This window comes from Arvicola amphibius, chromosome 4, assembly GCF_903992535.2.
Source record: "Arvicola amphibius chromosome 4, mArvAmp1.2, whole genome shotgun sequence".
NCBI classification, from domain to species: domain Eukaryota; kingdom Metazoa; phylum Chordata; class Mammalia; order Rodentia; family Cricetidae; genus Arvicola; species Arvicola amphibius.
Window position 1 is genome coordinate 1,175,865 of NC_052050.1, and position 15,892 is coordinate 1,191,756.

At 58.1% G+C, this 15,892-nt stretch overlaps 4 protein-coding genes across 9 annotated transcripts in view; 1 reads left to right on the forward strand and 3 right to left on the reverse strand.

The window, feature by feature from the left end:
- On the reverse strand, positions 1–2,434 carry Rac3 (Rac family small GTPase 3). Of its 2 annotated transcripts, none has more exons than XM_038326498.1 (6): positions 2,032–2,434; positions 1,376–1,447; positions 1,028–1,145; positions 864–926; positions 351–510; positions 1–232 (listed from the first exon to the last, which is right to left on the reverse strand). In XM_038326498.1, exons 1-6 carry the CDS (start codon positions 2,064–2,066, stop codon positions 102–104), a joined length of 579 nt encoding a protein of 192 aa, XP_038182426.1. In that variant the 5' UTR covers positions 2,067–2,434; the 3' UTR covers positions 1–101. The 2 variants fall into 2 exon arrangements, with proteins under 2 accessions (XP_038182426.1, XP_038182427.1); XM_038326499.1 differs by having other exon boundaries at positions 347–510.
- Positions 2,435–2,563: 129 nt separating this feature from the next.
- Lrrc45 (leucine rich repeat containing 45) lies at positions 2,564–9,988 on the reverse strand. 2 transcript variants are annotated; one of them, XM_038326495.2, is made up of 18 exons: positions 9,856–9,988; positions 9,369–9,731; positions 8,873–8,934; positions 8,446–8,516; positions 8,055–8,233; positions 7,744–7,872; positions 6,543–6,655; positions 6,158–6,216; positions 5,805–5,882; positions 5,507–5,642; positions 5,341–5,418; positions 5,109–5,220; positions 4,933–5,003; positions 4,505–4,597; positions 4,095–4,187; positions 3,543–3,716; positions 3,317–3,464; positions 2,564–3,066 (listed from the first exon to the last, which is right to left on the reverse strand). In XM_038326495.2, exons 2-18 carry the CDS (start codon positions 9,586–9,588, stop codon positions 2,870–2,872), a joined length of 2,013 nt encoding a protein of 670 aa, XP_038182423.1. In that variant the 5' UTR covers positions 9,589–9,731; positions 9,856–9,988; the 3' UTR covers positions 2,564–2,869. The 2 variants fall into 2 exon arrangements, with proteins under 2 accessions (XP_038182423.1, XP_038182425.1); XM_038326497.1 differs by lacking the exons at positions 9,369–9,731; positions 9,856–9,988 and adding an exon at positions 9,038–9,150.
- On the forward strand, positions 9,243–12,936 carry Cenpx (centromere protein X). Of its 2 annotated transcripts, none has more exons than XM_038326500.2 (3): positions 9,243–9,836; positions 12,299–12,350; positions 12,437–12,936. In XM_038326500.2, the coding sequence occupies exons 1-3, from the start codon at positions 9,738–9,740 to the stop codon at positions 12,592–12,594; spliced, it is 309 nt and encodes a 102-aa protein (XP_038182428.1). In that variant the 5' UTR covers positions 9,243–9,737; the 3' UTR covers positions 12,595–12,936. The 2 variants fall into 2 exon arrangements, with proteins under 2 accessions (XP_038182428.1, XP_038182429.1); XM_038326501.2 differs by lacking the exon at positions 9,243–9,836 and adding an exon at positions 10,168–10,261.
- Positions 12,937–14,188: 1,252 nt separating this feature from the next.
- The window catches only part of Aspscr1 (ASPSCR1 tether for SLC2A4, UBX domain containing), a 38,799-nt gene continuing 37,095 nt past the window's right edge, over positions 14,189–15,892 (reverse strand). For all 3 annotated transcript variants that reach the window (XM_038325928.1, XM_038325930.1, XM_038325929.1), the window contains exons 13-16: positions 14,928–14,979; positions 14,626–14,695; positions 14,378–14,553; positions 14,189–14,290 (exon numbers count right to left, since the gene is read on the reverse strand). In XM_038325928.1, coding sequence (XP_038181856.1) covers positions 14,277–14,290; positions 14,378–14,553; positions 14,626–14,695; positions 14,928–14,979 — 312 coding nt within the window. In that variant the 3' untranslated portion in view covers positions 14,189–14,276. The remainder of the gene's footprint in view (positions 14,291–14,377; positions 14,554–14,625; positions 14,696–14,927; positions 14,980–15,892) is intronic.

Sequence of the window (15,892 nt, forward strand, 5' to 3'; positions counted from 1 at the left end):
CCATGCTCCCCCTCCCCACCCACACCACTTCCCACAGCAGACTTAGGGACACCAGACAGCTCAACCCGAGGGTTCCTCAGCCAGGCTGGCCAGACAGGGTTCTAGAAGACAGTGCACTTCTTGCCTGGCTTTTTCACTGGAGGAGGGCAGAGTACTGCCCGGATGGCCTCGTCAAACACTGTCTTCAGACCTCTCTGGGTCAGGGCTGAGCACTCCAGGTATTTGACAGAACCTAGGAACATTGGGAGGAGGTCAGATAGCAAGAAAGGGGCCAGCAGAGGGGGTAGCTGTAGATGGGGGAGCAGCACAGGCAGGGCCACCCCCAATCTGTGCCCCCCGCGCTTACTCACCGATCTCTCGGGCCATGGCCAGGCCTTGTGGGTAGGTGATGGGCGCCAGCTTCTTGTCCCGCAGCCGCTCAATGGTGTCCTTGTCGTCACGGAGGTCCAGCTTCGTGCCCACCAGAAGGATGGGTGTGTGGGGGCAGTGGTGCCGCACCTCCGGGTACCACTGTGGGGACAGAGGTTCTGACCCTGTCACAGGCTTCAGAGACCCTTATGCCTGGTGGGGAGGGCCCCTACTCTGCCCAAAGTGGGTCCCAGCACCTGAGGCTTTTTCTCCCTGACACACGGGGTCCTCCCTGTATCACAAGGCAACTAGGAGTTTCTTGGGTTTGGCAGTGAACAAAGGTACCCATCCAGGGAGGCCGGAGACTGCCCACAGCTTTTCAGTTAGCACCCATGGCCAGTTGTGAGGTGTCCACCCTGACACCTTCGGTGTCTCCCTCAGCAGAAAAGATCACCGGCAGAGACCCCTGCTCAGTAGGGGTGTGCCTTCTGCTAGGACCCCTTGGCCCACCCTACCTTGGCACGGACGTTCTCAAAGGAGGCCGGGCTCACCAGGGAGAAGCAGATCAGAAAGACATCCTTCAGAGGGAGGAACAGACAGAACTGACCAAAGGGTGTCCAAGCAGTATGTGTCTCCTCCCCATCCAGGAACCACCCAGCTCAGCCCTCTTGCCACCTACGGTTTGAGGGTAGGAGAGTGGCCGAAGCCTATCGTAGTCTTCCTGGCCAGCGGTGTCCCACAGACCCAGGTTGACCGGCTTCCCATCCACCATCACGTTGGCTGAATAGTTGTCGAAACTGCAGAGGAAAGGCTAGGCTGGGCAGGGATGCCGGGCTCCTGGCGCCCAGCCAGCAGGCTCGAGTTCTGAAGCCCACACAACCCAAACTCTGGCCAGCGCCTCAGCCTCTCCATAGACACCCAAAACTAGGGTCACCTGAACAAGACCTGGAGCCTAGGGGAGATCCCATACATGTGCGACTGGCCTCTAGTGGCCAGCTCCAGCTACCTCCCACCGCCATGCACTCACACTGTGGGGATATACTCTCCCGGGAAGGCGTTGGTCGTGTAGCTGATCAGCAAGCAAGTCTTCCCCACGGCACTGTGGAAAGAGGTTCAGCCCACGTGGCTCCAGGGCCGAGCCTCCGCCCCTTTCCTCCCCGCAAGGGCAGCCAGCTCCCGCAGGGCAGGAGGTTAGTTTGGGTGACTGGGGTCGGGTGAGTAGATGATAGCCCTGCAGATAAGCAGCCACCTGGGACTGATAGAAACTGACCAGAGCAGGCTAGCCTCCCTGGGAGCACAGCAGTGGGCGCGGCTGCAAGGGCTCACAATCCTGGATCGGGCGCGCCGCAACGCACAGGGGCGTCAGAGCTCCCAGCACCTTGGGTGGCTGGCGCGAGGGTGGAGCCACCCAGGAATCAGCGCAGGTGAGGCCCGGCCCCACCCACTGTGAGCACCGGGGTGGAGGCCGGGTAGCATCAGGTGTGCCCGGGCTAAGAGGAAGGTGGACAGCTTGCGCTTGACCCCACCCCATCGACCCCTGGACGCACGCGGCCAGGCTATGGTGGGGGCGCGGCGGAACCGCCTAGCCAGGACCCCCGCGTCTGTCTGCCCCGCCCCGCCTCACCTCACCCCGTAGCCGCCTACCAGCCCCTCCGCCCCTGTGGCTCGGGACAGCGCACTCACCCATCGCCGACCACCACACACTTGATGGCCTGCATGGGCGCGGGGCCGGGCGGCGGCGGGCGCGGCCGCGAGCCGAGCTGCGGAGAAATGCCCGGCGCCGCAGCGGCCGCGGACCCGAACGCCGAGCGAGCGGCCGGAGACAGCCGAGCGCCGCCGAGTGTCGGGTGCGAAGACAGCCGAGTGTGCGCAGGCGGGGCGGGGCAAGGGGCGAGCTGCGGTGGGGGCGGAGCCCTAGCCAGTCCTTGAACCCCGAAGGCTTAGACTGAGGGTCCACACCCAGGAACGAGGATGTGGTACAACGCGGCTCAGGTTGGTGATGCCACCGAAATAGACGTGCAGGGCAGCCGAGCCCAATGCTTCCCAGAGACACCAGCCCACCCTGCAGCTGAGAAACCCTCCTGTCTACAGACCCAGTACAGAGGTGGCCTTTCCTAGTTGCCTGGTAGCAATTGGGGCAACGGAGTACCACCCGGGAAGGTTCATTCACGCGGCTGGGGCAGCGGGTGAAGGAGAAAGGAACTGGACGCGAATGTGTCACCAAGTACAAAAGTCCTGTATTTCCACCCTGCCGTGGGGGCTTCTGTTCCCTCCTACCATAGTACTGTTCTGGTTTGTGATTCTGGGATTGGGTCGTCTGAGAGCGTTCCTGCGCACTTCGTCTCGCCTATGCTAGCAGTGAGCTGCGGGTGAACTCCCTTGGATGGGCAAGTGTGCCCGTGAGCACCGGTGATGGCAGAACCCCACCCTGACACTGCAGCTAAGGCTTCTGAACCCCAGGCCTGCCTTTGAGAATGGGATGCAGCATTTTTGCACTCGCTCCGGGCCTCCCGGCCTCCCTTCACTTCGGGGGACTCAGGGCTCTCAGGGGAGACCCTTGCACGTAAGCCAGGACAGCATTTTGCAGGAAGCTTGCCCTCTGGGCCTCTTCATCCCGGATGCGTGCGATCTCTGCCTCTTTGAGCCGTAGCTTTTCTCGGAGAGAGGCATTCTCATGCTCTCTGTCCAGCAGCGCCTCCCGGTGTTCACTCCCGACCACTGCAAGCGAGAGGCTCAGTAAGGAGCGGGTGGGTGCCTTGCAGGGTGTCCCCACACCTTTAACCCCAGCAGAGGTGGGCGGATCTCTGAGTTGGAGGCCAGCGTGATCCACAGGAGTGAGTTCCGGGACAGCCTGGGTTACACAGAGAAACCCTGTCTGGGGGTGCAGGATGGAAGGGGTACATCTCGAGGGGGGACCCCCCACCCCATCCCAGGGCCAAGCTCAGCTGTCAGGTGGATATGTGATAACCTTTCAGCTGCCGTTCCAGGGCGGCCACCTTCTCCCTCAGCGCCTCCTGGGCCACCAGGTCAGCCTGCAGACGGCCCATCTGCTCCTGCAGCTCCACTCTGACCCTGGTCACCTCAGCCACCTTCTCTTGGTCCTTGTTGCTCAGCTCCTGGGATGGGGTTGGGGAAGGTGAGCCCACAGCCCGGAGATGAACCCCTGGAGTCTGTGTTCCCTGAGCCTACGCTACCTGTTGCAGCTCATCCAGGCGCCGCTGCTGCCCCTCCATTTGCAGGTTCAGCTGGCTGGCCCGTGCCTGAGACTCAGCTACCATCTGCTTCTGCTGCAGGCAGGTACCCTGAGCCTCGTCCCTTGCCTGTGCCAGGAGCCGAATCTTCTCCTCCAGATGAGCGAGGCGCTGTTGCTGTGGACAGGGGATATGGCTGCTGCCCATGAAGGGCTCCCAGTCTGAGCTCAAAACCGGAGGGACACACAGTCTGCGTGGGGACTAACCTCCACCCCTCTGCAAGGACTGAAGAGAGGACTTCATGGCTTCACACAAGTTATCAGCCACTACACTTGTCCTGCATCCAGTAGCATCTCTTGCTGGGCATCTCAGGCCAGCGCTATCATCTCTAGCCTTCCTCTTACCCGGGCAGTACAGGAAGCACCACAGTCCTGCTGGCTGCTGGGATCTCTTGAGCTCTAGTCCTGAGGCCACAGCCCCGGTCTTAGCCACTTCAACCAGACTCCTTTGCAAGGTGTTACCACTGGCCCCTACATACTTGGGGCCGAAGCTCACCTCCTCCAAGCGGGCTTGGTTCCTGGCTTTGATGAGCTCCTCCTCGGCTTGGCCACGCTCAGTGAGCACAGCTGCCTTCGAGCGACTCAGCTCCTGCGTGGCGGATAGAAACCACTAGCCCGTCTTGAAAACACGCTGCCCATTTGACTCAGGAGGGCTCCTTCCAGGCTACTGGGCAACCAGGCTGGGAGAACTCCTCCATAAATAGCCTCAGAACCAACAGCTGTTCCTTGCTCAACGAGCAGGGCTTTTACTGCCAAAGAGGCTAAAATGTCATTTCTAGTTTCTGACCTTTTGGGGATGGGTGGGTCCCCATGGTGAGACCTAAAGAGGCTGAGACTTAGGGTGCCCCAGGGTCCTGAGACTATGGCTCTCACCCCGCACTCAACCCAGGGCTCATGTGGTCTCACCTCTTCGAGGGACAGCCGTAACGCCTCTAGTCTCTGTATCCTCTCCTGCATGGTCCTCTCGCTCTCCTCCAGGTGACGGGTCATGTGATTCACCTGTCCAACCGTGGGAGGTGAGAGGCCAGCAAACTCAGGCTCCCCTAGCCCTCACCCCATGGGATCTCTGCCCTGGAGAGTAGGCATCGTTTCTCAAAGGCCTGACTTGAGTGTCCTGGCGGGCACCAAAGACAGAGGCTCTGCTCTGGAGGAGGACATCCAGCAAGGAAGCCCACAGCTCCCTGAACTGTGTGGATACTGTTGCCTGCAACTCTGGCATTATCAACTCAGGGTTCACCGGCCAGGGACATGCACTGGGGATGTTGCACCACACGGGGCTGGTCTGCAAGCCCCAAGTAGAAACAGCAGAGCCAGGGGAATCCATAAGACAGCACCTCCTTCGAGTGCAGCTTCTCCAAGTCTTCCATATTCTGTTTGGCTCTCCGCTTCTCTGCATCCAAGCGCTCTGGAGGCCCAATGGGAAAGAGTGTGATGAGTCTTCCCGGGGGGGAAGGGGAACTTTGTCCCGGGAGCTCCCTGTGCCCTTAGTGCCAAGCCTGTCCATGCCTACCTTCAGCCTGAATAGCACGGATCTTCAGCTCAGCTGATGTGTTAGTCAGCTCCTGCCTGGTCAGGAACAGCTGCTCCTGCTGAGACTTTACCTTCCGCTCCAGCTCATCCACCTGGGAAACAGGCGACACTAGCGGAAGTGTCTCCCAGCCCCGCAACACCACCCTAGGCTCTTTGGGTGGCTGGCGCTATCCCCGTTTGGCCATACCCTCTCAACCCCACACCCTCCATACCTGGCTTCTAAGCAGCAGGTTCTTCTCATTGGCGGCAGACAGGTCCCTGAGGAGCTTAGATTCCCGATCTGCAGCTTCCTGAGAAGGGTGAGGCAACAGATGCCCCCAGTTGGGCTGTTGCCAGGTACTTCCGCCCGCCTACTAGTCCACACAGCCCAGCTCCTACCTGATGTTCCAGCTTACGCTCCTTCTCCTGCCTCTGCAACAGGCTCTGTCGTTCCTGTTCCGCTGTGGTCAGCAGTTCCCCCAGGTCCTGGGCCTTCTGCTCTGACAGAGCCAGCGCAGCCTCTGTCATCTGCAGCCTACAGAGAGGAAGACGGGCCCCAGTCCAGCTCAGTCAAGAGTGTCACCTGCTTGACAGAGGTCTTCTGTTCCCACTCAAACCCCAGGAAGCATTTGTCCCCTTCTCTCCCGTCTTGGCACGGTGATAAGTCTTTAAGGTGTCTGAAGGTTCCTCTCCTTACTTGGCTTTGAGGGCATTGATGATGGATTGTCTCTCGTTGAGGGCTTCCTGAAGCTGCCCAATTCGTGCTGCCGATGCCCTGTGGGCAAAGCAGTGGTGCTGGGAAAGCCAAACCCCAGAGTCCCTGGCTTTTCCCCCAGCCTTGGCAGCAGCTCTCGATCTCTGCACAGTCTATAGCATCCCCCAGTGCACCAGGTCGGAGCCAAGCACTCCACAGCTGCCACTAATCGCCAGCAACCTTGCTCGGATGGGAGCAATGACCTTGTTTTCAGCCTTGTAACAGGGCTCAGGTTAGCTAGGTCACGGTCCAGTCAGAAGCCAGGTACTGAGTCACAGGTACCCCAGCTCACTCACCTGCTGTTCCTGGCCATCTCGTCTCGTTGCTTATCAATCGTCTCCATCAGATCCAGAAACTGGAGGCAAAGTCAGTCAAGACAGCATTAGAAGCAGAACCTACGCCAGTCAGGGACTGAAGTGCAGGCTCCCATCCACAGAGTCAGGCTGCAAAGGACTGAGATTCACTGTCTCTTTCAAAAGAAGGGTGGGCTGACTGACAGAGAGAGGCCTGGAGGCTAGACCTCCCTGTCTGCCCGCTGCTCTGAGGTGAAGTCGGCACACAGGAAGCGGGGCCAGGAGGCCACCTTAGCCCCGGGTTGCCTTGGCTCAGAGGCCTGGAGCAAAGGAGAGGCGTGCTGCCAGGCTGGGCAGAGCCCAGGGCTAATGAGGGCCCTCTGCTCACCTGCTTGGACTTCTCTTCCTGGAGGTGTTGAACCTCCTTGCTGAGGATGTTGGTGCGGGCTTTGTTTTCCCGAAAGGCAGTGAGCCGGTTCTGGTTGTGGTCCATGGCTTGCTCTGTCAGAAAGAGCCACGTTATCCACCGGGTTCGACATTAGGGGCAATGGCCAACTCAGTCCTGTACTGCCCTTGTCACCCTAGAGAAGACAACATCTCCACAAACAATCAGACAGCCCCATCCAGGGCACCTGGGTTAAGCGTTTCAGTTGAGGACAAGACTGGGTGATGCAGGACCTTGGGACAGGAGGTCTTTTGTACATATGGGGAAGATGCTGTACTACCTCAATAGGTGGGCACTGCCTGGAGTATCTGGCTTCCCCATCGGAGGTCAAGGGGTGTATGACTTTAAGGGACAGGTACTATCTTCTCGCAAGACTGACAGCATTATAAGCCCAATGTGGTACTGTATGCCAGTGATCCCTAAACTTAGGCACCTGAGGCAGGGGGATTATGAGGTCAAAGCCAGCCTGGGCTACATAGCAAGACTGTCTTTGACATACACAAGAAGAGCAAACAGAAAGCAATTATAAGGACTATGGCCACACAGATACAGGGCTGGGAACAAGAAGACACTGGGAACACAGAAGGGTCAGGCAAGGGCAGCAGGGAGTACGGAAAAGTCTGGGACCCATGACTCCAGTCCTGAAAGCTCAGACGTTGGGTACCACGTGGTAAACTGCAGAGCCTGAGGCCAAGGTATCACCTATAAGCACTCGGGGTTCCTGGGCATATGGCAGTGAGTTCTGATGTCCCCACTCACGTCCACTCTACACACAGCACAGACACAAACTCAGGAGAAGCTGGGGGAAGCCACAAAGAAGCCTCCCTAGCTAGGGCTCAGGCCACCTGATGGCTGTCAGAGCAAGGCTTTAAGCCGCAGGGCTTTAGCTTCTTGCCTGTGAAACTGGCATCCCTTGACCACAGAGGTGCTAAGATGTGTGAGCGTTACGAGAGAAGCCTGTTGTAAGCACCAAGCAAGCTGTCTGTCTTCAGCTGCCTCCCCCTTGACCTAGGCCAGCTTCTCATACCCTGGGCCTCCATGTCATGATCCCTGAGCCACACCCTTCCATGGTGGATGGGCTTCTGTTTGGGGCTTCATGCCTTGCTCCAGCTTGTAAAAAGCTAGCAGCCCTGAGCGTCCATACCCACAGCTCTCAGGACGTCGCCAGGGATGTTGTTCCCAGCCAGGTCCAGCCTCCACAGGGTTCTGTTGCTGGGGAGACAGTTCACCAGGGCCCGGCCCCCCAGGAGACCGATGTTATTCCAGCGCAGGTCTGGAAGGAAACCTGTTGTCACTCGGTTGGATGGGAGGTCCTGGCCCAGCCCAGTATGCTCCCTTTGTGCTTTACTGCCTGTGACTGCCAACACAGCCAGGAGCAGAGGGAAAGGGTGTGACTTCAGACAGCCCAGTGTACCCAGGTCTCACGGGGCTACGGCAGAATTCAGGAGACCTCACCCAGCTGCTGGAGAGTGGTGTTTCCCTTCAGGGCCAAGGCCAGTTCCTCTGCCCCCTTGTGACTGATCTGGTTGTTCCGGAGGTCTAGTTGCCGCAGGGTGCTGTTGGCTGCTAGGCCCCCACAGAAGGTAGCAAAGGCATCGTCCCACATGCCAAGGTTGTTCCACTCTAGGGTGAGACTACGGGAAAGATGGACACAGGTTCTCGGCTCAACCGAACACTTGTCCCACGGGGTCCAGGGCGTGTAGCAGGTGAGAGTTAGCAGGCTTACTATCCACCCATTGGGTGAAGACCAAGTGAGCTGGTTGCAGGACTGTATCCTCTGGGGCCAACCCTGAGCCACGCAGAGAGGAAGCGGTGACGTACAGGCGAGGCCTGGATGTGGTCCTACCTCTGAATGGACTTGTTCTGTCGGAGAACCTTTCCCAGAGCCCCGGCTCCCGCAGCTCGGAGGTTGTTGCCCTAGGAAAGGAACACCCTAGCCAGTCATTCTCACTACCCACAGACTCAGGCAGAGCAGAAAGCTAGGAGGCAGCTCTGGGCAAAGGCACGGCTACCAGATCCTAGTTTCCCTGACAGTAGCGGCATCATAGCACCCAGTGCCTTGGAATTTGCGTGAACTCTGTTGAGACCAGGGTATGTAGAGCATGCTCAAAGCACCACTCTGCCTTTAAAGCACGCCCAACACACGGGGTCCTCAGAGAGCAGTCCTACGACCCTGGGTATTGGGAGCTCTTACAGACAGTCTCTAGCGGCTGTCAAGACCCCAGGCCCCTGGGTCTGTCTCTTTCCACTGCCCAGGATGCAGGCCTGCTCACCTTTAAGTCCAGACGCTGCACAGTGGTGTTGGCACACAGCCCTTGGAACAGCAGTGTGGATCCTGCGTAAAGGCAGTTGGAAGAGAGGGCTGCTACCCAGAAACAGAAGAGGGACATCTGTCCTGGTGGCACCCAGGTTTTGAGTTCACAGTAGGAATGAGTTACCCCATTTGTTGTAAGGCCATGTTAGAAACATTTAGCTTGACAAACGAGACCTTTCTTGAGCCAGGATGGGGAACTGTGAAAGCTGGAGCCATTACAGTGACATTGACTTCTGCTCCCAGGTTTTAGAAAAAAGTGCTAAAGTACACAAAGAGGAGAAAACAAAGGGGCGTGGAGGGAGGAAGGGGAGGGGACAGGGAAAGCACTGGCTTCCCAGCTAACAGCTACCCAGGTCAAACACAACAGGGACGTCGGTCCTTAGACTAGCCTGGAGGCGAAGGGCTTGAACCCCACTCGGAAGTTTCGAGGGCTGTTCCGAGGCCACCGGCCTCACCTTCCTCGCTCAGCATGCAGTCGCTGAGGACAAGTTCCTTCAACAGCGACTCGTCATGCAGCAGCTTGCCCAGGGCCCTGCAGGTGTCCACCGTCAGGCTCTGAGTGGCCAGGTCCAGTCGGCCCCGCGGAAGCTGGTGCAGTTGCTGCAGGACAGCCTCCTGGGGCTCAGCCCCACTCTCCTTGCACAGGCGGCTGTAGGAGCGCCGGAACTCCTCCATGTTCCCGAACGCTGGCAGGGCCTTGCAAGCATGCCCCTAAACACAGGCTGCGCGTAAGCTTGCTAGGCCGATGACTGGGAGCCCCTTTCCCTAGAGGGTGTACACAGGGGCGCTGAGCTGAGCTGGCCCTATAAGGGAAAGGCCTAGAAATGTGGAACAGAGTGGAGGTCAGAATGGCGAACGGCTCGAGGAAGGGGTTCGGTGATAGGGAGAGACGGAGCGCGGAGCACACTGGCCTAGAAGAGCAGGTAGGCGCGTTGCACGTACCCTGATCTGGCCCTGCGGCCCCTAGCCCGCCCTCGCGACGTGGCCTCAGGCTGCTGATGCTGTGCTCTGGACGCGGTCCCGCGCGCCTCAGTATCCAGGAAGAGAGTGGGGCTCCGGGAAGGAGATGGGAACTACAACTCCCATGAGGCATTGCGGAAGAGGTGCTCTCAGTAGACCAATGAGAGCGAAGGGCGGGGCTGTTCTGGGTCTCCAGCCACGGGAGCCGAAGCAGGGCGCTCCGACTCATTGGTTGGGAACGCAGGAGGTGCGGAGAAGATGATTGGCTTCTGGGCTTGGAGGCGGGACTTCACGGATGCGCTCCACGTTCATTGGTTGGGATGTGGGAGGGTTCCGGAGAGCGCGCACTGAGACTGTGGCTATGGAGGAAATGAGCGGCTTCCCGAAGGTGAGGCTTTTTGGGCGTTGCGGATCCCCGAGTGACACTGTGCAGACTCGAAGTCAGCCTTAGCGCCGTGTCCCCTTGCCCTTGGTGGGGGTCGGGCACCCCGGGGCGCGCTCTGCGGCTGGACCGAGCTGGTCCGTAGATCCAGGCTGGTGACAAGGGGTCTTCCCGGGAGGAATCATAGAGCCTTTTCAGCACGGCCGATGCGGGTGCGTGGGCCGGCGTCATTTCTCAGTGACAAGCAGATGTGCAAGGAATCGCCCATCTGCCGGGGGAAACTGAAGCGAGGTGTTCCGTCCCATGAGTGCTGCGGTCAGGGGTCGGCTTTGTTCAGGCCGGTGCGCGCCCTGTGCAGACTTCCTGGCTTCCACGCTCCGTTCAGTACTTGCAGAGTTTCGGAGGCTTTGGCCAGAATCGGAGTTGTGGACATTCATTGGACTACGCTAAGTGGGCTGTCCGAGGAGAGAGTGACAGGGAGGGAGGGACCTGTGTCCCTGACTGTGGCCTTCTGGACCACTAACGAGCTTGTGTGCCACGGGATTCTCCCTAATCCTACCCTCCGGCAGCTACGTCCGCCCGTCCATTGACTGGCCCGCCGAGCTAAGTCCAGTGACATTCCGTGGAGCCTTGTCTGGTACCTCTCTGGTAGTGTGCAGGGGACCAGCAGGTGGCGCTGCTCTCACGTGATTGCTCATGGTCCCTCCTGACCAGTTCACCTGTGCCTCAGACTCACTATGTCCATTCCCACCTGTGCCCCTCGGCAGCAAATGGGTATCGTGGCCTCCACAGGACTGATGCTCGTGAATCCAAATTCACCTTGCTCTGTAGGTCACCCACTTCTAGGGTCCTGGGTAGGCGTCTTCCGCTGCCAGCCTTTTTTCCCATTCTGCTCTTCACTAGGTAAACTTGAGCGGTCTGATGGCTTCACAAACTGCAGATTCTCAGGGGCTCTTCATGTCTCACTTTCGGTGTCCCCACTGAATTTCGAGACAGTGTCTCTCTGTGTAACAGCCCTGGCTATCCTGGAGCTCGCTCTATAGACCAGTCTGGCCTCGAACTCACAGAGATCCGCCTGCTTCTGCCTCCCAAGTGCTGAGTGCTGGGATTAAAGGCGTGCGCCACCACCGCCCGGTTCCCATTGAATTCTTAAACCTCTGGATTCTCACCCTCATCGCACACATTTCAGGGTCTCAAACCATCCCTGAAGCTTGGCCTACCTTCGGCCACCACCGCTAATACTCATATTGCACCATTACAGACCTGTAGAAATTAGCTTGATATGGGAAATAACCAGGCTAGCTAAAGGATAAAACATTATACTTTTATTTATTATAAGGGGAAATCTCACGAAACAGGAACGGGAACCACAGAGTGAGTGTACCGGGTCAGTGCCCCAGTTTTTCTCTCCTCTAGGAAGCCTAACTAGGTTCCACCTCTTAAAAGATGGGTAGCAAAGCTTCCCCCATCAGGCCCAGTCTCTAAGTGTCTTCATTTACAACTAGAAATGACTTCCAACTTCTTGCCAACTTTCTTAAGCTTAAGTGTTCTCGGATGTCTGTCCAGTCACCCACCCCTCTAGCCACAGCCCGGCTCTGACGTGCTAAGCGTGGTGTGTGTGCCTGTGTGTCTGTGCAGGAGTAATCCAAGCTAGGTTATGTTGATAGACTGCCAAAGGGTCAGCGTTCCTCAACGCTGCCAGGGCCCACTTCAGGAGCATGTGCTCCCCCCCGGGGGGGGGGGCTGATGGAGGTTCACCTCCCAGCAGTGAAGGTGCAGCTTTGTCCCTCAGCTCCTAGGAATCTAGGAATGGCAATGATGTTACCAGACTTTCCCCAATCTCTTGTGCTCCCGTCCCTATAGGCAAGTGTCTTAAGCCCTTCTTGACAACCCCTATGACAACCTCCCCTCAAAGCACAGCCGGCCTCATTCCCTCAACCTAGGATGGCAGTGTTCTAGCTGGAAGTTACAACCATGCTCCACCCAGAGCTGGTACTTGGGGGACCTGTTGGGAATGGCACTGACTCCCTGTCCTTCTTCCAGGAGCTGGTGAGCAGAGTACTGCACCTGCACTTCAGGGATGGCAAGACGAAAGGTTTGGGGCGCCAGTGGGGTGGGGAGGAATGTGGGGCGGGGAGGAGAGGAAGGCTGTCTGCCCCACAACCTGCCCTTTCCCTCCAGTCAGTGGGGACGCACTGATGCTCATGGCGGAGTTCCTGAAGATCTTTGTGGTAGAAGCCGCTGTCCGTGGAGTGCAGCAGGCCCAGGCAGAGGACCTGGACATCGTGGATGTGGATCAGCTGGAGAAGGTGCTCCCTCAGCTGCTCCTGGACTTCTAGGGGTTGGCCTGTGGCCACAAAGTCTAGGGCGAAGTCCCGTCAGCACCTACACCCAGTTCCCCAGAGAACGGGAGGACACCAGGAGCTGTTACCCCCCCAGCTGTCGCCTCTGGGGGTCCGTGTGAGACAGGTGCAGGGAAGGTGGGCAGCCTGCCCACAGCCACCCACCTCCACCACCCCCACTCATTATAAACAAAGGCTGGCGGTGTTGTCTTCTTGCCCCTCCTCCATCAGAGCTGCCGTGTGGCTTTTAACCACCGGACCCCCACCCCCAGGATGCCTCCCTGAGCTGTAAATTTGTTCTTACAAAGCAACATCAATAAATCAACACCAGCTCTCCGAGGCTTGGCCTTCTTGTCGCCATTAATCACCCAGTCTAGTTGCTTCAAAGCCTGAGCCCCAAGCTCCCTTCCATCCGTCTCAGTGGGACAAATGCAGAACACTCAGAAAGAACAGGATGACAAACAGCATGTGTGCACACGCTGCCTAAAACAAGAGCCTGCACACATGTGGCTAGCTCACTCCTGCCACAGCAGCTGCCACTAGTAGGCAGTGCAGTCCAAGAATGTCTCTGTGAACCAGTAACGGTTCACCGGTTCACCAGTTCACCAGGGGCAGCAGAACCAGGTGAGTGGACCAGGAGATCTGCTGCTTGGGCCTGCTGTGGCCATGCTCAGCTGCAGAAAGGCTCTCCTTTAGCCCTGCCCACTGCAGTCTGGGTCTAGGTAAGGGATAGGCCACACCCTCAGAGAGGTGCAGCTGAGAGGCTGACTTGGAAGCCCAATCCAGGCTTGAGCCCTCTGATCCGGCTCTAGCAGGCCAGTTCTCAGGAGACACGCAGGGCGTCTTGCTAACCCCGACACATAGTGCCCCAGTCAGTCCAGTGTGGGGACACCGTGCAGCACCCAGGAGTTAGGAGGCCCAGAGGTAGTGCCAGTGGTAGAACCATGGTATCAGTGAGAGGTGGGGACAGGAGGACAAGTAGGAAAGGTGTATAATACCAAGGGACCATGACTATTCTCAAAGGGCCTAGACAGACTTGAGGGCAACCTCTGAAAGCCATGGTCAGACTGGATTTAGCTGGGTGGATAGAGCTGCTCTAAATGCCTGCAGCTCCCACATCCCCATGCCCGCACACAGTAGGTTTCTGGCAGGCTAGTGGACACAGCTCCTACCAGCTTACGTGCTGGAACTGGACTTGCAGTCCCACTGAAGGCATACAGGAAAAGGCTACCAGAATACCTCAGGCCAGGCACAGCCAAAGGTAGCTTTGTGGTTAAGTGCCTGCTTCCTCTATGGCTGTATGCCAGAAGCTTGGAATGGCCCCAGGTTGTAGATAATTTGCCAAGGAGGCTTCCTCCTACGCTTAGGTCCATTCAGTAAAGGAGCTAATGAGGTCAGATATAAATGAAGAGGAAGCTGGCCTACCCAGGGTTCTGGCCTTCTCAAGCCCTTCAGAGATACCTCAGCTTTTTAAAATAGAAACACCCTGTGGTCCAGCCAAATTCCCAGGGGTCCTTTGGGTAGCATTGAATGAGACTGAGCTGGATGGTGGCCTGAGGGCCCTTTCTGCAGAAAAGAAAATCGGAGAGCCTTGAGAGAAGCGCGAGTCTTTATTCCTGCTCGGGGTGGGTGGGGTGGGGTCTTGTGGCTGATGATGGACCTCTCTGGGCTGGTAGCTCTCACCTCTTGCCGGCTGTGATACAAACACCAGAGTGAGCACTTGCTCCTGGGCTACTGCCCAGCCACCCTCCTACCCAGTCAGTACAGGACAGGCAGGCACCTGGCAGCTTCAGCCACTTGGGCACTTTGCCTAGGCTTCTCCTCACAGGCTGGGCTGCCCCTTGAATGGGCTCCGGGGGCCCCAATGCCCCCTCCTCAGCGATTGGTTCGGACTCCAGGGACACAGGGTCAGGGGCTGGCAGCAGAGGTGGGGACCCGGTGGCCCGGGCCATACACCTAGGGGTGAGAGGCCAAGGGTAGGTGGTGGGCACAGCCGTGGTGGGGGCCCCCAACCCCTTAGGAGCTTACCTGGCCACCAGCACATCAGCCGCAGATGGGGAGACGGTGTGTTCTAGCAGTCCGGGTTCCAGGTAGAGACCTTCAAGGCCAGAGCCACCCTCAGTCAGGTGAGACCTGCACCTCCACCCACGCACTGCAAGTGGGGTGTGGCTAGGCAGGTGCCCCAGGGAGGTGGGGACTGGCCTGCAGATGCCCAAGCCCACAAGGACCTCAGAGTGAATGCTTTCTAAGGAATCTTGATCTGGACACCAGGGAAGCTGGGATTCTGGGTGAGCCCTGTTGGCAGGGGTCAGAGGTGAAGCCTCACTCACCTGTTGGTTCTTCAGCTCCAAAGTGCACAAGGGCAGCAGGGAAGAGGTTTGCCTAAGGAATGCAGGGAGCAGGGAGGGCTCAGAGGGCCAGACCAGCAGTGTTCAGCAGGCTCGGGTCTCCCAAAGACGATCCCATCCCTTCCTCTAGCGCTCTACCCTCGTGGACCACTTCTCACTAGTGTGACTGTGGCTCCTCCATGCTCCCCTGCCCCGCTGCAGCACCACACCTCCTATGTCACTCTGGAAGCCCACGGTGCACTGAGCCTAAGACTCGGGTACACCTTGGCAAGGCGGTCAGAGGAGACAGAGCTGTTGAGTGCAGGTCTGCCCAACCAGCCTGACACCGAAGTGGGAAAGACCTGCCCCACGACATACAACTCATCCCACTTATGCCCCCCAAAATAAGAGTCGGGGGGCTATGGATTGGAGCATCTCTATAGTTAGGAATGTACCCAGAGGCACTGAGAGACAGGAGTGCCCTAGGGAACAGGTCCAGGCATGAGGCAAGGGCTGGCTCCCAAAATCAAGCTGCTTTAGAGAAGCCATGAGCTGAGAGATGCTTCCTTGTGAGGGACACTGGCCCAGGCAGGGTTGTCACCACTGGACTAAGCAGGAAGCTGGAGCCAGGACCAGCACAAGCTCCTCCTATTCCTCCCAAACAAGGATAGTTAGTGCTTTGAAAATGCAACTGAATGCCTGGGATCAAAGCCTTCTAACCCACATCTACCAAAGGGGGGTGGAAGATATGGGGTTTCTAACCAGGGACTGGCCCTGCTTTCTTGGGCACAGGTGTGGTGTGGGAGTGAGAAGTGGATAGGGTTGCTTCCTTTGACAGCCTTGGACACGAGGCTCTGAGCCCTCTTTAACAGGGTATGTGACAGCACAGCCCAGAGTTGTAGGGGCCCAGGAGGTCCAAGTATCACACACCAGAATGTTTTCCTCTTTTTCAGTCTCTGTGCCTTGGG

What these genes read in the sequence shown, in the direction of transcription:
- Rac3 (XM_038326498.1), bottom strand. Translation starts at nt 2,066, where the DNA reads ATGCAGGCCATCAAGTGTGTGGTGGTCGGCGATGG. An exon ending in CACTCTCCTACCCTCAAACC is followed by an intron (nt 927 to 1,027) that starts GTAGGTGGCAAG and finishes CTCCCTCTGAAG; the next exon opens with GATGTCTTTCTGATCTGCTT. An exon ending in GGCCATGGCCCGAGAGATCG is followed by an intron (nt 233 to 350) that starts GTGAGTAAGCGC and finishes CAATGTTCCTAG; the next exon opens with GTTCTGTCAAATACCTGGAG.
- Lrrc45 (XM_038326495.2), bottom strand. Translation starts at nt 9,588, where the DNA reads ATGGAGGAGTTCCGGCGCTCCTACAGCCGCCTGTGCAAGGAGAGTGGG. An exon ending in TACGGCTGTCCCTCGAAGAG is followed by an intron (nt 4,188 to 4,504) that starts GTGAGACCACAT and finishes TCCGCCACGCAG; the next exon opens with GAGCTGAGTCGCTCGAAGGC. An exon ending in ACCAAGCCCGCTTGGAGGAG is followed by an intron (nt 3,717 to 4,094) that starts GTGAGCTTCGGC and finishes CCCTGTCCACAG; the next exon opens with CAACAGCGCCTCGCTCATCT.
- Cenpx (XM_038326500.2), top strand. Translation starts at nt 9,738, where the DNA reads ATGTGGAACAGAGTGGAGGTCAGAATGGCGAACGGCTCGAGGAAGGGG. An exon ending in ACACTGGCCTAGAAGAGCAG is followed by an intron (nt 9,837 to 12,298) that starts GTAGGCGCGTTG and finishes TCCTTCTTCCAG; the next exon opens with GAGCTGGTGAGCAGAGTACT. An exon ending in CAGGGATGGCAAGACGAAAG is followed by an intron (nt 12,351 to 12,436) that starts GTTTGGGGCGCC and finishes CTTTCCCTCCAG; the next exon opens with TCAGTGGGGACGCACTGATG.